Source organism: Neoarius graeffei, chromosome 18 (genome assembly GCF_027579695.1).
Source record: "Neoarius graeffei isolate fNeoGra1 chromosome 18, fNeoGra1.pri, whole genome shotgun sequence".
NCBI lineage: Eukaryota > Metazoa > Chordata > Actinopteri > Siluriformes > Ariidae > Neoarius > Neoarius graeffei.
Window position 1 is genome coordinate 35,192,900 of NC_083586.1, and position 17,822 is coordinate 35,210,721.

At 44.3% G+C, this 17,822-nt stretch overlaps 1 protein-coding gene across 1 annotated transcript in view; it reads left to right on the forward strand.

Moving 5' to 3' along the window:
• Positions 1-17,822, forward strand: part of lonrf2 (LON peptidase N-terminal domain and ring finger 2) — a 70,954-nt gene that overhangs the window by 35,361 nt on the left and 17,771 nt on the right. Inside the window, exons 5-7 of the mRNA XM_060898738.1 lie at positions 1,295-1,484; positions 8,624-8,726; positions 16,989-17,103. Coding sequence (XP_060754721.1) covers positions 1,295-1,484; positions 8,624-8,726; positions 16,989-17,103 — 408 coding nt within the window. The remainder of the gene's footprint in view (positions 1-1,294; positions 1,485-8,623; positions 8,727-16,988; positions 17,104-17,822) is intronic.

The window sequence follows — 17,822 nt, forward strand, 5'->3', positions numbered from 1 at the left end:
CAACACTATCTTCTGACCAATCAGAATAAAGAATTCAACAATACATTTAAGTGAATCAGGTTTCAGAGAAGTTACAAAATGATTTAAATGGTGTGTTAATAATGACTTACACTGAACTGTGTGTGCCTCTTTATGTTGCTCTCGATGTTTTTGTCCCAGTTTTAAACTGGTGCACCACTGAACGTTTACCCTGTGTCCAAAATCTCTCCCTACTCACTATACAGGGCACTATATAGTGAGGACACCATTTTGTAGTGCTGTCCGAAACCTCAGTTGCCCCTTTTCCATCAAAGCAGTTCCAGGGCTGGTTCGGGGCCAGTGCTTAGTTTGGAACCGGGTTTTCTGTTTCCACTGACAAAGAACTGGCTCTGGGGCCAGAAAAACCGGTTCCAGGCTAGCACCAACTCTCTGCTGGGCCAGAGGAAAGAACCGCTTACGTCAGCGGGGGGGGCGGAGTTGTTAAGACCAACAACAACAACAAGACCGCGAAAGATCGCCATTTTTAAGCAACGAGAAGCAGCAGCTGTACAAACGTGAAGTCATTTTTTTATTATTGTTGCTGCTGCTTCTTCCGTGTTGTTTTTGCTTCGATATTCGCACCAAGGTTTATGCAAACGTAGCGACGTAACTGACGTATACAGCGACGTAATGATGTGGCTTCCCTTAGCACCGCGAGCTATGGAAAAGCAAACTGGTTCTCAGCTGGCTCGCAAGTTGAACGAGTTGTGAACCAGCACCAGCACTGGCCCCGAACCAGCCCTGGAACTGATTTGGTGGAAAAGGGGTAAGTGAGGATTATTTACAGCCTATATGGTGCACTCAAAGTATCCCACAATGCATCATGAAAAGTAGTGTACAACGATGGTCATGAACCAAAGCAGTATATCCCATCATGCATTGCAGTCACGCTGAAAGAAATCAAAAGTCTCAAATTTGATTCAATAAAAGGCAGCAGCAATAAAGTAATAAAGCCTTGATTTAAAAAAAAACTGAAAGATGCAGGTACTTTGTATTGATTGTGGGAAATATGCTCATCTGTGATATGTATTTATCACAAAAATGCATGCATGTATTTGTTATTTTGAAAACCCACCAGCCGACTGATCTGGCACGTTTTAATTGTGCGACAGTAATGACATAAATACCAGCGCTCACTATATAGTCCTCGAAATAGTAATTCCCTCTATAGGGAGTAGTGAACAAGTGAGCGATTTCGGACGCAGTTAGTCACCTGGAGAGAAAACATCTTAGCATTGTGCTGCTTAACTGGTTTAAATCTGTTTTCACCTCCCAGGACCCTGCGCTCAGTAGTAAAGCTTGTGATACTTCGAGTTCCTCATCCTTAAATCAGCATGAGAGCAGCATCGAAGAATCCAAAAGCCTGGCAGCGGTGCTTTCTTCCCTTCCTGTAGCTCCTGGTGTTAAGAGGAAGCGCTTGGCTGATGCCAGTGCCTTAGTGTCTCCTAGCAAGATTCGCAAAACAGGTATGTGCTCAAATTACAGCTGTAGCATTTTACTTGATGTTGGATTGTGGAATTTCAGCCATGAAATCTATGTACTGAACCAGAGAGGGAGGGACCATACCGGTTCTTCCTGTACTGTACAATTTTGCAGTCCCTTTTTTTTTTTTGGAAGGTAATACCGTATTTACCGGACTATAAGCCGCTACTTTTTCCCCACGCTTTGAACCCTGCGGCTTGTACAACAATGCGGCTTATCTATAGATTTTTCTTCGCTAACTGCCATCAGGGGGCGCAAAAACATGACAGACGCAAGAGGTCAATATAAAGAAGACGACGCAAGCAGCACGACACGCACGAATGCAAAATATTTTTCACACCCTCATCATGGAAAGTACACAAAGAAAAGCATATGATGCAGCTTTTAAGTTGAAAGCAATTGATCTGTCTATCCAGGAAGGAAATAGAGCTGCTGCACGTAAGCTTGGCGTTAATGAATCAATGGTGAGATGTTGGAGACGGCAGCGTGAAGAACCGATTCAATGTCAAAGAACAACAAAGGCTTTCAGAGGTCATAAAAGCAGATGGCCTAAACTTGAAAATGTTCTTGAGGACTGGGTGAACACACACAGAGAGCAGACGGCCGGGGCGTATCGACCGTGCAAATCCGACTGAAAGCTAAAACAATCGCCAGCGAAATGAGTATTGAAGATTTTAAAGGTGGACCGTCATGGTGTTTTAGATTTATGAGACGAAAAGATCTGTCCATCAGGGCGCGGACGACTGTCAGCAACTCCCTCCCGACTACGAAGAAAAAGTTGCAAACTTCCACAAATTTATTGAAACAAAACTAGCTGAAAATTCCATCGGACCAGACAGCATCATAAATATAGATGAAGTACCTTAGAACGTTTGACCTGCCTTTAACTAGAACTGTTAACAAAACAGGAGTGTCATCCATTATGATGAAAACAACTGGCTACGAGAGAACGCATTTCATGTGTGTTTTGAGCTGTACCGCATCCGGACAGAAGCTTCCACCGATGGTGATTTTCAAGCGGATGATTATGCCAAAAGAAAAATTTCCGAAAGGCATAGTCGTTAAAGTTAACAAAAAAGGGTGGATGATAGAAAGCCTAATGACTGAATGGCTGACGGAGTGCTACAGTAAGCGCCCGGGAGGATTTTTGCACTGGAAAAAATCATTGCTTGTTTTGGACAGTATGAGGGCCCATATAACAGATTCTGTGAAAGCAGCCATCAAGAGAACAAACTCAATTCCAGCTGTGATTCCTGGAGGTACAACTAAGTTTTTGCAGCCACTCGACATCAGTGTGAATCGTGCATTTAAAACGGCACTCCGAAGTGAGTGGGAGGCTTGGATGACCAGTGGCGAGAAATCATTCACAAAAACTGGCCGCATGCGAAGAGCATTCTTTTCTGAGGTCTGCCAGTGGATCCTAAAAGCGTGGAGCAGTGTGAAAGAATCCACAATCACCAAGGGGTTTCGAAAGGCTGGACTGCTGCGTGGAGAGAACAGCGCAGCTTCGTCGGTAACTGTGCCTCGAGATGAAAGGGACGGCGCGGCTTCGTCGGTAACTGTGCCTCGAGATGAAAGGGACGGCGCGGCTTCGTCGGTAACTGTGCCTCGAGATGAAAGGGACGGCGCGGCTTCATCGGTAACTGTGCCTCGAGATGAAAGGGACGGCGCGGCTTCGTCGGTAACTGTGCCTCGAGATGAAAGGGACGGCGCGGCTTCGTCGGTAACTGTGCCTCGAGATGAAAGGGACGGCGCGGCTTCGTCGGTAACTGTGCCTCGAGATGAAAGGGACGGCGCGGCTTCGTCGGAAACTGTGCCTCGAGATGAAAGGGACGGCGCGGCTTCGTCGGAAACTGTGCCTCGAGATGAAAGGGACGGCGCGGCTTCGTCGGTAACTGTGCCTCGAGATGAAAGGGACGGCGCGGCTTCGTCGGTAACTGTGCCTCGAGATGAAAGGGACGGCGCGGCTTCGTCGGTAACTGTGCCTCGAGATGAAAGGGACGGCGCGGCTTCGTCGGTAACTGTGCCTCGAGATGAAAGGGACGGCGCGGCTTCGTCGGTAACTGTGCCTCGAGGTGAAAGGGACGGCGCGGCTTCGTCGGTAACTGTGCCTCGAGATGAAAGGGACGGCGCGGCTTCGTCGGTAACTGTGCCTCGAGATGAAAGGGACGGCGCGGCTTCGTCGGTAACTGTGCCTCGAGATGAAAGGGACGGCGCGGCTTTGTCGGTAACTGTGCCTCGAGATGAAAGGGACGGCGCGGCTTCGTCGGTAACTGTGCCTCGAGATGAAAGGGACGGCGCGGCTTCGTCGGTAACTGTGCCTCGAGATGAAAGGGACGGCGCGGCTTCGTCGGTAACTGTGCCTCGAGATGAAAGGGACGGCGCGGCTTCGTCGGTAACTGTGCCTCGAGATGAAAGGGACGGCGCGGCTTCGTCGGTAACTGTGCCTCGAGATGAAAGGGACGGCGCGGCTTCGTCGGTAACTGTGCCTCGAGATGAAAGGGACGGCGCGGCTTCGTCGGTAACTGTGCCTCGAGATGAAAGGGACGGCGCGGCTTCGTCGGTAACTGTGCCTCGAGATGAAAGGGACGGCGCGGCTTCGTCGGTAACTGTGCCTCGAGATGAAAGGGACGGCGCGGCTTCGTCGGTAACTGTGCCTCGAGATGAAAGGGACGGCGCGGCTTCGTCGGTAACTGTGCCTCGAGATGAAAGGGACGGCGCGGCTTCGTCGGTAACTGTGCCTCGAGATGAAAGGGACGGCGCGGCTTCGTCGGTAACTGTGCCTCGAGATGAAAGGGACATTGAGAGCGACACCGACGGAGAGACTGAAACGGTGCGTGACGGAGATGTTCTGAGGCTCTTCAACTCCGACGCTGAAGAAGACGACTTCAGTGGTTTCAGTGCACAGGAGGAGGATGAATAAAAACATTAATGACTTTTCTGTTTTATTCGATCAGCCGTTTTACTGCTGTGTTACAGGCACCGTTTGGAAACAAAGTATGTAAATAAGCATTTACAAAATCTTTGTGTAAATGTCTCATTCACAACGTATGTATCTGCGGCTTATAGTCTGGTGCGGTTAATGTAATGTAAAAATATTCTTTTAAAATTTAGTGTGTGCGGCGTATATTCCGATGCGCTCTATAGTCCGGTAAATACGGTATTCAAGTTGTATTTGTTTTAATTTTTTAACCTTAACTCCTGTATACTGTTGCTTCATTCATGCACTTGGGTTTGGTTGTCTGTATAACTGTCGGAACACCTGTACTAATGTGCATTCATGCATTTCTCTGATTTATCCAGTGATGTGGTAGGACGGCAGTGCTTAAAATCATACAGATCAAGGCTTGGTGAGCACAAGAAGTCAGGCCTCGACGTTAACTTTTGCCCCCTTTTGCCCTGCAGAGCAAATGCCCTCAAATCTCCCCCCTCCCGAATTTCCTTTTGCCCTAAAATTTTGTGGTAGTTTGGCAAATGCACGGTTCAAGGCAATACTAATGTTTTCTAGGGGTATAATGAAGTTATTTAGGCAAAAGTACATGGGTTCTTTTTTATTTCTGCTACAGAAGAACAAGACAAGCCTTGAAAATCTCATCTCATTATCTGTAGCCGCTTTATCCTGTTCTACAGGGTCGCAGGCAAGCTGGAGCCTATCCCAGCTGACTACGGGCGAGAGGCGGGGTACACCCTGGACAAGTCGCCAGGTCATCACAGGGCTGACACATAGACACAGACAACCATTCACACTCACATTCACACCTACGCTCAATTTAGAGTCACCAGTTAACCTAACCTGCATGTCTTTGGACTGTGGGGGAAACCGGAGCACCCAGAGGAAACCCACGGGGAGAACATGCAAACTCTGCACAGAAAGGCCCTCGCCGGCCATGGGGCTTGAACCCGGACCTTCTTGCTGTGAGGCGACAGCGCTAACCACTACACCACCGTACCGCCAGCCCTGAAAATATGAAATGTAAACCAGTATCGTATAAGACTTCCGTATGGTACGAGTACGTAATACGTCTTTTTATTATAGAGTTTAGGAGACAAAACACACGGTCTTGCCTCGAACACTGGTGAGTGTGAAGGAAATTTGGTGAATGAGCATTCCTATTCTGTTTCTCTGTGTGTTGAGCTCAAGTGGCCTAGTGTACTGAGAAATTGTTTTCCCACAAGCTGTAATCGCTTTTCTGTGTCCTTGGCTCAACGGCTGGTGATGAGCAGGCTGCCTGGTTTCTGTTTCGTGTTGTTATGCCTAACCACATATCCGCTGCGCATCTCAGAGCACACCAGGTGCATGCTCTAACAAAGCTTCAAGGGAAAGTCTCGAGCCAATCATGTGCAGACACGAACAGTAAGCAAATGCCTTTAGAGTATAATAAATAACAGCCACGAAGACACAACTCGGAGTGCGCACTCTCAGCATCACCTGAGGTGTCGTCGTCTTTCCTTTTCCCGTTTTATATCTGTTTTATAAGCTCTACTATAATAAATAACTGAAAAGACAACTGCTAAGCGTTCTGAAGTGTTTATTAGAAGTTTCCATTACACGAGCAATATTGCAAAGATGAATTGTAAAACTAAAAACATTATAAAGCAGGAGTCTGTACTGCAGTACTGTCTTATCCAGTTTGCCATTGCATGTCTTTCCATTCATTGAATGTACTTACTCCTAGCTTTTTTACATACAGTGGTGCTTGAAAGTTTGTGAACCCTTTAGAATTTTCTATATTTCTGCATAAATATGACCTAAAACATCAGATTTTCACACAAGTCCTAAAAGTAGATAAAGAGAACCCAGTTAAACAAATGAGGCATAAATATTATACTTGGTCATTTATTTATTGAGGAAAATGATCCAATATTACATATCTGTGAGTGGCAAAAGTATGTGAACCTTTGCTTTCAGTATCTGGTGTGACCCCCTTGTGCAGCAAAAACTGCAACTAAATGTTTCCGGTGACTGTTGATCAGTCCTGCACACCGGCTTGGAGGAATTTTAGCCCGTTCCTCCGTACAGAACAGCTTCAACTCTGGGATGGTGGTGGGTTTCCTCACATGAGCTGCTCGCTTCAGGTCCTTCCACAACATTAACTTTATTCTTCTTGAACCATTCTTTGGTAGAACGACTTGTGTGCTTAGGGTCGCTGTCTTGCTGCATGACCCACCTTCTCTTGAGATGCAGTTCATGGACAGATGTCCTGACGTTTTCCTTTAGAATTCGCTGGTATAATTCAGAATTCATTGTTCCATCAATGATGGCAAGCTGTCCTGGCCCAGATGCAGCAAAACAGGCCCAAACCATGACACTACCACCACCATGTTTCACAGATGGGATAAAGTTCTTATGCTGGAATGCAGTGTTTTCCTTTCTCCAAACATAACGCTTCTCATTTAAACCAAAAAGTTCTATTTTTGGTCTCATCTGTCCACAAAACATATTTTTCCAGTAGCCTTCTAGCTTGTCCACGTGATCTTTAGCAAACTGCAGGCAAGCAGCAATGTTCTTTTTGGAGAGCAGTGGCTTTCTCCTTGCAACCCTGCCATGCACACCATTGTTGTTCTCCTGATGGTGGACTCATGAACATTAACATTAGCCAATGTGAGAGAGGCCTTCAGTTGCTTAGAAGTTACCCTGGGGTCCTTTGTAACCTTGCCGACTATTACACGCCTTGCTCTTGGAGTGATCTTTGTTGGTGTACCACTCCTGGGGAGGGTAACAATAGCCTTGAATTTCTTCGATTTGTACACAATCTGTCTGACTGTGGATTGGTGGAGTCCAAACTCTTTAGAGATGGTTTTGTAACCTTTTCCAGCCTGATGAACATCAACACTTTCTGAGGTCCTCAGAAATCTCCTTTGTTCGTGCCATGATACACTTCTACAAACGTGTTGTGAAGATCAGACTTTGATAGATCCCTGTTCTTTAAATAAAACAGGGTGCCCACTCGCACCTGATTTGTCATCCCATTGATTGAAAACACCTGACTCTAATTTCACCTTCAAATTAACTGCTAATCTGAGAGGTTCACATACTTTTGGCACTCACAGATATGTAATATCGCATCATTTTCCTCAATAAATAAATGACCAAGTATAATAATTGTCTCATTTGTTTAACTGGGTTCTCTTTATCTACTTTAAGGACTTGTGTGAAAATCTGATGATGTTTTAGGTCATATTTATGCAGAAATATAGAAAATTCTAAAGGGTTCACCAACTTTCAAGCACCACTGTACATGTGGATGTCCTGAAGTCAACCCGGGAAAATGTAGAAGGCACCAGCGATCACTCGTAGTGACCAAGTACAAATGCGCACGTGTGCCTGAAGCGAGCCAGTCTGAATCGCCGTTACTAATCGGGGAGAAAAAAAAATGGCGATCACAGGGGAGGTGAGGATGCTGGTTAATATGTCTTGTTTTTTGTAATGTACTCACTTGAAAATCATTTTTGTGCTTAAAGAAGCCAGCCATAGTTGTGCCTAAACAGGCCTAACTTGCTAAAATATTTCTGCCCGAACATCTTGGTTGGGCAAATCGGGCATTCGGGCAATGCCTGGCGTTGAGGCTTGAGAGTTCAAGATCGGTTTTGCGTTCCGAGTTGCTTTTCTGCTCACCATGGTTATAAAGAGTGGTTATTTACATTACAGTAGCCTCCCTTGATGTTTTTCGTGTCATTTTGTGTCGAACTACGTGGTGGTGGTGTGTACAGTATGTGAGTCCAGGAAACCAACGGTTTCTGAAGTACTCAAACCAGCCAATCATACTATGGTCAAAGTCGCTGGGACTTTCCAGCTTCTCCTCCTTGAATGTGAACTGAAGCTGTTGATCTGCATGAAGTAAAGTAGTTGCTGTGGTAACGTTTTCTGTGAGGCAATGTCTAGAATTTTTGGATGGAGTCTCCAGTGCTAGTGCTTTATACCAGATGATGGTGTAAGAGCAAAATAGAGGCTGGTGAGATTTCTGACCAGACACTGTCTAGTCCATGCATTTCTCAATCGAACTGTTTCAGTCTCTCCATTTGTTTTTACCGATCAGTCATGTAACCCCCCCCCACCCCTCTCTCTCTCTCTCTCTCTCTCTCTCTCTCTCTCTCTCTCTCTCTCTCTCTCTCTCTCTCTCAGATCCATCCAGTTCTTCACCGATGACTCCTGTCCAGTGCAGGACAAGGAAAGTACCATCTCATCTCTTGGACAGTGCAGACATGGAGTGTTCCCTGTGCATGAGGTAAACTAGATGTTTGGGCATGCGTACAGTTATTATACCCAATATCTATAAATTAAAACACAATTTTAGTATTCCTGCTACTCAAAAATGACCAAGACTGATCAAAAGTTGCCATGGTAATGTACAAGAGATTAAAAATAAGAAGCAGTTAAAATAATTTAAAACCGGGATCATTGTGTGCATTGTGCATGCGTGTTGAAATATACGTGTTTTTGTCTTCATGTGTTCAGTCTCTTTGTGCCCATTTTTGTATCTTCTCGTTTCTCTTGAGTTGCACTTTAAATATAGTGAAATGAGTACAGTGTCCCTGAGACTCCATTAAAAGGCACTGATGTTTGCTCATCCTGCAGTGGCTCGGTCAGCCAACAGCTGCTTTATACACAGAAATGAGCATCAAATCCACTGAACACACCACACCAAGTACTTGGCGCACAATGCTAACACGTGGACAGGTCTGCAAATGTATTTAAGTGTTTTTACACCTCGAATCATTTCAACTTTTTTTTTTTTGTGCACGAGCACAATGGCTCTCGTCCGTTTCTGCATAGCGGGCTTCAGATTTTACTGGAAAAGGAAAAAGCAAAGCTTGAAGGATTGTTGGGTTACAATTCACATCAGTCGGTAGACGTCTTTTTACAAATTACTTAAAAGAAATGCAAAATGTCATGGAGAGGTCTTGGAGAAAGTGTTTCCCCAAATGGTTGACAGCAGAGATGTTTTCAAAACATGAGCCAAGGGAGCAGAATTGGCCAGGGGAGGGATGACATGCTTTCATGTCAATCACAGTGATGCTATCCAATCGTGGCTGTACGTATGTGGAAGAGGGTGGATAGCATTTTCCTCCCAGTGCTTCTGTGACTCAACATGAGCATCCCAGGTGTGAAGGTTGGCTTCATGAGTCTCAAAGGAAGCACGTTTTGCTGGTTGGGAGCTGTCAAGTGTTAGGGGAGAGCTGGGTGGGAATGGAGGCTCTGCACATGATGTCACTGTTGCTGCTGTTCATCCATCGCAGTCGATGATGACCACAATCCTTATTTGTGTGTCCTCGTGGCTAATCAGCCCAATTTTTGCTCGAAAAGATCTGCCACATGAGCTACAGGTGCAGGGATTAACTGCTAGGTTTTCCGCAGCTCTCTGCTTGCGGAGGCGCCGCCTTTCCACTGCACGTAGCTTGCGATTTGCCTCTGCAATTTGTGCTCCTTTGTGGACGGCTTCTTTCCATGATGACCTGTCTGAGGCTGCTACTTCCCATGAACTCGGATTGATGTTAAAAGCTTTAAGGGAGCGTTTCTGTGTGTCTTCGTATCCCTTTCTCTGTCCTCCACGAGAGCGTTTCCCAATGGTGAGTTCTCCATACGTTAGTTGCTTAGGAATGCATTCATCAGACATTCTTGTAACATGTCCCGCCCATCTAATTTGGTTCTTCTGGATGATGGGATGAACGGATGGCTGATTTGCTCGAGCTAGGACTTCTGTGTCAGGGATCTTGTCTTGCCATTTCATCTTTAGGATCTTACATAGTAGACTGGTACCAAAATCCAGAATTGTGAAACCCACAGGCATTTTTGAGACAAAGTCGGCAAACAGTCTTATTTTGTCAATTTGGGTGTGCCGAATTCAAATCTGCAATATGCCGAGCTCTATCTGACCTCTGTTGACCTCTAGAGGTCATTGAACTTTGGGCCTGTAAACGTCTCAGCTGAACCCAGTTTCTCAGCTTTCTAAGGAATGAAATGTACTAAAATGATTAATGAAGTTAGCAAATGGCTTTGTTTGTTAAATGTTTGGGTGCTGAATTCATTTTTCATTTGTAAAACGACATATGACCTCTGATAACCTCAAGGTCATTAAACTTGGCCTATAGGCCTATGCATTTAACGGCATTTTTAAACTGACTTTACTCCCCCAAAAAGAAAATGAACAGACAAAAAACAAATAGAAAGGAACAAATACAACATTAAATGCCAGTCCATGTACATGTGACTTACTTTTCACAATGAGAATGCCTAGGCGATCACCTTGCATAACATTGCATTACATTTAGCGGTTATTGTTTATACAAAGCTACTGAAAAAGGACAGATTCAGCAGCATACAAAATGTGGGGGCATACAGGGTATACAGGTTAATCAGGGCTAGTGTATATGAGTTTTTTTTCTTTGTTGTTTGTTTTTTGTTTTGTTTTAAACGGGGTAAAGCCTTTTGCAAAAAACAAACAACAAAGAAAAAAAAACTCATACACTAACCCTGATTAACCTGTATACCCTGTATGCCCCCACATTTTGTATGCTGCTGAATCTGTCCTTTTTTCAGTAGCTTTGTATAAACAATAACCACTAAATGTAATGCAATGTTATGTAAGGTGATCGCCTAGGCATTCTCATTGCGAAAAGTAAGTCACATGTACATGGACTGGCATTTAATGTTGTATTTGTTCCTTTCTATTTGTTTTTTGTCTGTTCATTTTCTTTTTGGGGGAGTAAAGTCAGTTTAAAAATGCCGTTAAATGCATAGGCCTATAGGCCAAGTTTAATGACCTTGAGGTTATCAGAGGTCATATGTCGTTTTACAAATGAAAAATGAATTCAGCACCCAAACATTTAACAAACAAGGCCATTTGCTAACTTCATTAATCATTTTAGTACATTTCATTCCTTAGAAAGCTGAGAAACTGGGTTCAGCTGAGACATTTACAGGCCCAAAGTTCAATGACCTCTAGAGGTCAACAGAGGTCAGATAGAGCTCGGCATATTGCAGATTTGAATTCGGCACACCCAAATTGACAAAATAAGACTGTTTGCCGACTTTGCCTCAAAAATGCCTTTAACTCCCTTAAATAAGCACTTTTTTGAATTTTGGTACCAGTCTATAGGCAATTGAGATGAAAGTGGCTGAGCTATCGAGCAGGTCTGGCGTAAACAGTCCATGACTCCGAGCCATAGAGCAGAGTGGTTAAAACTACTGCCTGATACACTTTCACCTTAGTAGAAGATTTAACACCTCTACGATCCCAAACATGAGAACGAAGCCTTCCAAAGCATGTACTAGCTTTCGCAATATGACAGTCCACTTCTTGATCGATAACCGCGTCACGAGAGTGTACTTCCTAGATAAGTGAACTTGGAGACAGCTGCAAGTTGATTTCCTTTAAGAAATATGGATGGCTGCTGTTGAGGTTGACCAGGAGCTGGCTGATGCATCACTTCTGTTGTCTTTGTGCTTATGGTGAGACCAAAGTTGTCACAAGCGGTGGAAAATTTGTCCACCGTGGTCCGCATTCCTGCTTCTGTATGATCATTTAGGGAACAGTCATCAGCAAACAGAAAGTCGCACAGTACAGTGTCCTTAACCTTGGTAATTGCCTTAAGGCGTTGAATATTGAATATGCTGCCATCTGTTCTGTATCTGATCTTGATACCAGGATCATCCGCTGAGAAAGCATCTGCTAGCATTGCTGTAAACACCATGCTGAACAAAATGGGGGCTAGAACGCATCCTTGCTTATCACCATTGGTTACAGGAAATGGATTTGAGCATTCACCATCTTCAATGACTGTTGCTGTCATGCCATCATGAAATTGCCGAACCATAGCAATGAATGTATCTGGACAACCAAATTTTGACATGATCTTCCATAGGCCATCCCGGCTAACGGAATCAAATGCCTTTGTCAGATCGACAAATGTTGTGAAGAGCTGCTGGTTCTGCTCTCTGCATTTTTCTTGTAGTTGCCCTGCAGCAAACATCATATCGATGGCGCCCCTTCCTTTGCGAAATCCGCACTGACTCTTGGGATGGTGACCTTGCTCTAAATGATTGTTGAGCCGATTAAGCATCACACGTGCCAGAATTTTACCAGCCATCACAAGGAGGGAGATGCCTCTGTGATTGTCGCATACCCTGCGAGCTGGGTGGGAATGGAGGCTATGCATGTGATGTCACTGCTGTTACACCTACAGCGGTGCTTGAAAGTTTGTGAATCCTTTAGAATTTTCTATCTTTATGCATAAATATGACCAAAAACATCAGATTTTCACACAAGTCCTAAAAGTAGATAAAGAGAACCCAGTTAAACAAATGAGACAAATATTATACTTGGTCATTTATTTATTTATTTATTTATTGAGGAAAATGATCCAATGTTACATATGTGCATGGCAAAAGTATGTGAACCTCTAGGATTAGCAGTGAATTTGAAGGTGAAATTAGTCAGGTGTTTTCAATCAGTGGGAGGACAATCAGGTGGGAGTGGGCACCCTGTTTTATTTAAAGAACAGGGATCTATCAAAGTCTGATCTTCACAACATGTTGCTGCTCATCAGGTTGGAAAAGGTTACAAAACCATCTCTAAAGAGTTTGGACTCCACCAATCCACAGTCAGACAGATTGTGTACAAATGGAGGAAATTCAAGACCATTGTTACCCTCCCCAGGAGTGGTCAACCAACAAAGATCACTCCAAGAGCAAGGCGGGTAATAGTCGGCGAGGTCACAAAGGACCCCAGGGTAACTCCTAAGCAACTGAAGGCCTCTCTCACATTTGGCTAATGTTCGAGTCCACCATCAGGAGAACACTGAACACCAATGGTGTGCATGGCAGGGTTACAAGGAGAAAGCCACTGCTCTCCAAAAAGAACATTGCTGCTCGTCTGCAGTTTGCTAAAGATCATGTGGACAAGCCAGAAGGCTGTTGGAAAAATGTTTTGTGGGTGGATGAGACCAAAATAGAACTTTGTGGTTTAAATGAGAAGCGTTATGTTTGGAGAAAGGAAAACATTGCATTCCAGAATAAGAACCTTATCCCATCTGTGAAAAATGGTGGTGGTTAAAGAAGAATAAAGTTAATGTTTTGGAATGGCCAAGTCAAAGTCCTGACCTTAATCCAATCGAAATGTTGTGGAAGGACCTGAAGCGAGCAGTTCGTGAGGAAACCCACCAACATCCCAGAGTTGAAGCTGTTCTGTACGGAGGAACGGGCTAAAATTCCTCCAAGCCGGTGTGCAGGACTGATCAACAGTTACCAGAAACGTTTAGTTGCAGTTATTGCTGCACAAGGGGGTCACACCAGATACTGAAAGCAAAGGTGCACATACTTTTGCCACTCACAGATTATGTAATTGGATCATTTTCCTCAATAAATAAATGACCGAATATTATAATTCTCATTTGATTAACTGGATTCTCTTTATCTACTTTTATGACTTGTGTGAAAATCTGATCATATTTATGTAGAAATATAGAAAATTCTAAAGGGTTCACAAACTTTCAAGCCCCACTGTATGGAGTGACCCAGACTAAGCTATTGAGTGACCGTGGTGTTCAGCTCAAATGCTGTGAAAACACAACAGAAAACTCCTCTAAAATGGGAAAAGCTGTTGTACGATTGACTTTACAAATAGATTCAACAAGAAACAGGAGCTCTCCCCTCCCCAGACTATCGAAAGCTAAAGAAAAGGGAAGTAAATGAATCGCTGCAATTCTTAGAAACATCTGGAGTCCAGGCACGGAAATGTAGCTTTGTGGTCGCCGTTTTGTCATGGTTGTAATAAAATAAAAATATTGGTGCAAAGCTGTCCACATACAGCCAGAATATCCATTGGTGTCCTCGTAACTTTAACAAATCCTGCCTTGAAGTCCAACCGAGTGTCGAGGCTTTTGTATGCCTTCAGGCTTTGCTTTGTGTATTTCCCTGGCATCGAAATCAGAAACACAAAAATGTCAGGAAACCCTGGTCACGGACTATGGGTCCTTTGGTAAGTTTTAAGAATTGCAGTCAAGTCCAACTGCCTTTTTAAATTTAAGTAGATAATCATTCGTTTTACAACCCCCATTCCAAAAAAGTTGGAACAAAGTACAAATTGTAAATAAAAATGGAATGCAATGATGTGGAAGTTTCAAAATTCCATATTTTATTCAGAATAGAACATAGATGACACATCAAATGTTTAAACTGAGAAAATGTATCATTTAAAGAGAAAAATTAGGTGATTTTATATTTCATGACAACACATCTCAAAGTTGGGACAAGGCCATGTTTACCACTGTGAGACATCCCCTTTTCTCTTTACAACAGTCTGTAAACGTCTGGGGACTGAGGAGACAAGTTGCTCAAGTTTAGGGATAGGAATGTTAACCCATTCTTGTCTAATGTAGGATTCTAGTTGCTCAACTGTCTTAGGTCTTTTTTGTCGTATCTTCCGTTTTATGATGCGCCAAATGTTTTCTATGGGTGAAAGATCTGGACTGCAGGCTGGCCAGTTCAGTACCCCGACCCTTCTTCTACGCAGCCATGATGCTGTAATTGATGCAGTATGTGGTTTGGCATTGTTCATTTCATTTCATTATCTCTAGCCGCTTTATCCTTCTACAGGGTCGCAGGCAAGCTGGAGCCTATCCCAGCTGACTACGGGCGAAAGGCGGGGTACACCCTGGACAAGTCGCCAGGTCATCACAGGGCTGACACATAGACACAGACAACCATTCACACTCACATTCACACCTACGGTCAATTTAGAGTCACCAGTTAACCTAACCTGCATGTCTTTGGACTGTGGGGGAAACCGGAGCACCCGGAGGAAACCCACGCGGACACGGGGAGAACATGCAAACTCCACACAGAAAGGCCCTCGCCGGCCCCGGGGCTCGAACCCAGGACCTTCTTGCTGTGAGGCGACAGCGCTAACCACTACACCACCGTGCCGCCCCGGTTTGGCATTGTCATGTTGGAAAATGCAAAGTCTTCCCTGAAAGAGACGTCGTCTGGATGGGAGCATATGTTGCTCTAGAACCTGGATATACCTTTCAGCATTGATGGTCTCTTTCCAGATGTGTAAGCTGCCCATGCCACACGCACTAATGCAACCCCATACCATCAGAGATGCAGGCTTCTGAACTGAGCGCTGATAACAACTCGGGTCGTCCTTCTCCTCTTTAGTCCGAATGACACAGCGTCCCTGATTTCCATAAAGAACTTCAAATTTTGATTCGTCTGACCACAGAACAGTTTTCCACTTTGCCACAGTCCATTTTAAATGAGCCTTGGCCCAGAGAAGACGTCTGCGCTTCTGGATCGTGTTTAGATACGGCTTCTTCTTTGAACTATAGAGTTTTAGCTGGCAACGGCGGATGGCACGGTGAATTGTGTTCACAGATGATGTTCTCTGGAAATATTCCTGAGCCCATTTTGTGATTTCCAGTACAGAAGCATGCCTGGATGTGATGCAGTGCCGTCTAAGGGCCCGAAGATCACGGGCACCCAGTATGGTTTTCCGGCCTTGACCCTTGCGCACAGAGATTCTTCCAGATTCTCTGAATCTTTTGATGATATTATGCACTGTAGATGATGATATGTTCAAACTCTTTCCAATTTTACACTGTCGAACTCCTTTCTGATATTGCTCCACTATTTGTCGGCGCAGAATTAGGGGGATTGGTGATCCTCTTCCCATCTTTACTTCTGAGAGCCGCTGCCACTCCAAGATGCTCTTTTTATACCCAGTCATGTTAATGACCTATTGCCAATTGACCTAATGAGTTGCAATTTGGTCCTCCAGCTGTTCCTTTTTTGTACCTTTAACCTTTCCAGCCTCTTATTGCCCCTGTCCCAACTTTTTTGAGATGTGTTGCTGTCATGAAATTTCAAATGAGCCAATATTTGGCAAGAAATTTCAAAATGTCTCACTTTCGACATTTGATATGTTGTCTATGTTCTATTGTGAATACAATATCAGTTTTTGAGATTTTGTAAATTATTGCATTCCGTTTTTATTTACAATTTGTACTTTGTCCCAACTTTTTTTAGAATCGGGGTTGTACACCCAGTTTCACATTTGCAGCACGTTTTGCCACTTAATCTGACCTGGGGGGACGTGTTCTGGTGGGAAAGTAACGTTGGTGTGGGACAAACATGTGGGAGGAGGGGGAAACCATAAACGCAATAACTTCCTAACTCCGCTTCAGCTTTACTGTCCTGCAAAAGGCCCAGCTGAACATTTCTGAGGGCTGGACAAGCTGACACAGTAATAAGAGCTGCAAAGATGCAGCTTAAGGGCTTTGGTAATTGTTGTCAGAATTTTCCATGTGACAATGTTTTTGAACGTTTTGTAGAACGGAATGTTCTCGGACTGTCCTGTGTCATTCGAAAGCTATGTGAGAAACCTTGTTCTGTCAGCTAATTACTTCACCCGGTACAGTTACACAACACAAGCGCATGGTAATTAATGGAAATTCAAGGTAATGGTGTACTTTTGTCTCTCGGTTCCTAGGTTGTTCTACGAGCCTGTAACCACTCCCTGCGGACACACCTTCTGTCTCAAGTGTCTGGAACGCTGCCTGGATCACAACCCAAACTGTCCTCTATGCAAAGAGAATCTTTCAGAGGTATTAATGAGTTAAGACACATGGTTTGATGTCGTACACGTGTTTTGTAGTAACGTGTTTGGTGAACAAGGAAGTTGGCTCAGAGGAACACCAGATGAAGGAGAGCTATCATAACATCGACCACAAAGTTTACTTCTCAGCTTAGTTGAGGATTGTGGGCGGGTGGGTGGGGGAGGGAGGAGTCTCGAAGTCTCTCGTGTCACGGTTTTGTAATGGTGTGAGTGAAGACTGTAGGTTTTAAGTTTTTAATCAAAGGAAAGTCGGAGGGATTTGTGGTTTATCTTCTTAACCTCAAGGGGGGGAAGAGGCTGATGAGGCAACGCCAGTTTATAGCTGCTATAACTCGAGCAAGAACAGGAACTAATGGTTTGGGGTTTTTTTGTGGATGTCCCACAACCTTGAACATGACTCAGCAATGGTTAGTAGTCATGTGTAGGTTTACAACGTTTGCTTCTGTTTTAATGTTCCCTCTGCAAGAACAGTATCTCGCCGGCAACTTGGAAATCAGCAGTGAGGAGGAAGTTCAGTCAGTGCTCGATTGATTAAGCATTCGCTCGTAATTCCTGTATTCCTCCATCCTGAGGCTGATCTCTTTTTGACAAGATGGCTCAAGATTTTGAAACCCGATCAAAGTTTGTCAACTGCACTTCTGGATCCATCCAAAAGCCAATCTCAGAAGAGCGTGCTTGAATTACGTCACAATGTTGGGTACTTTTGGA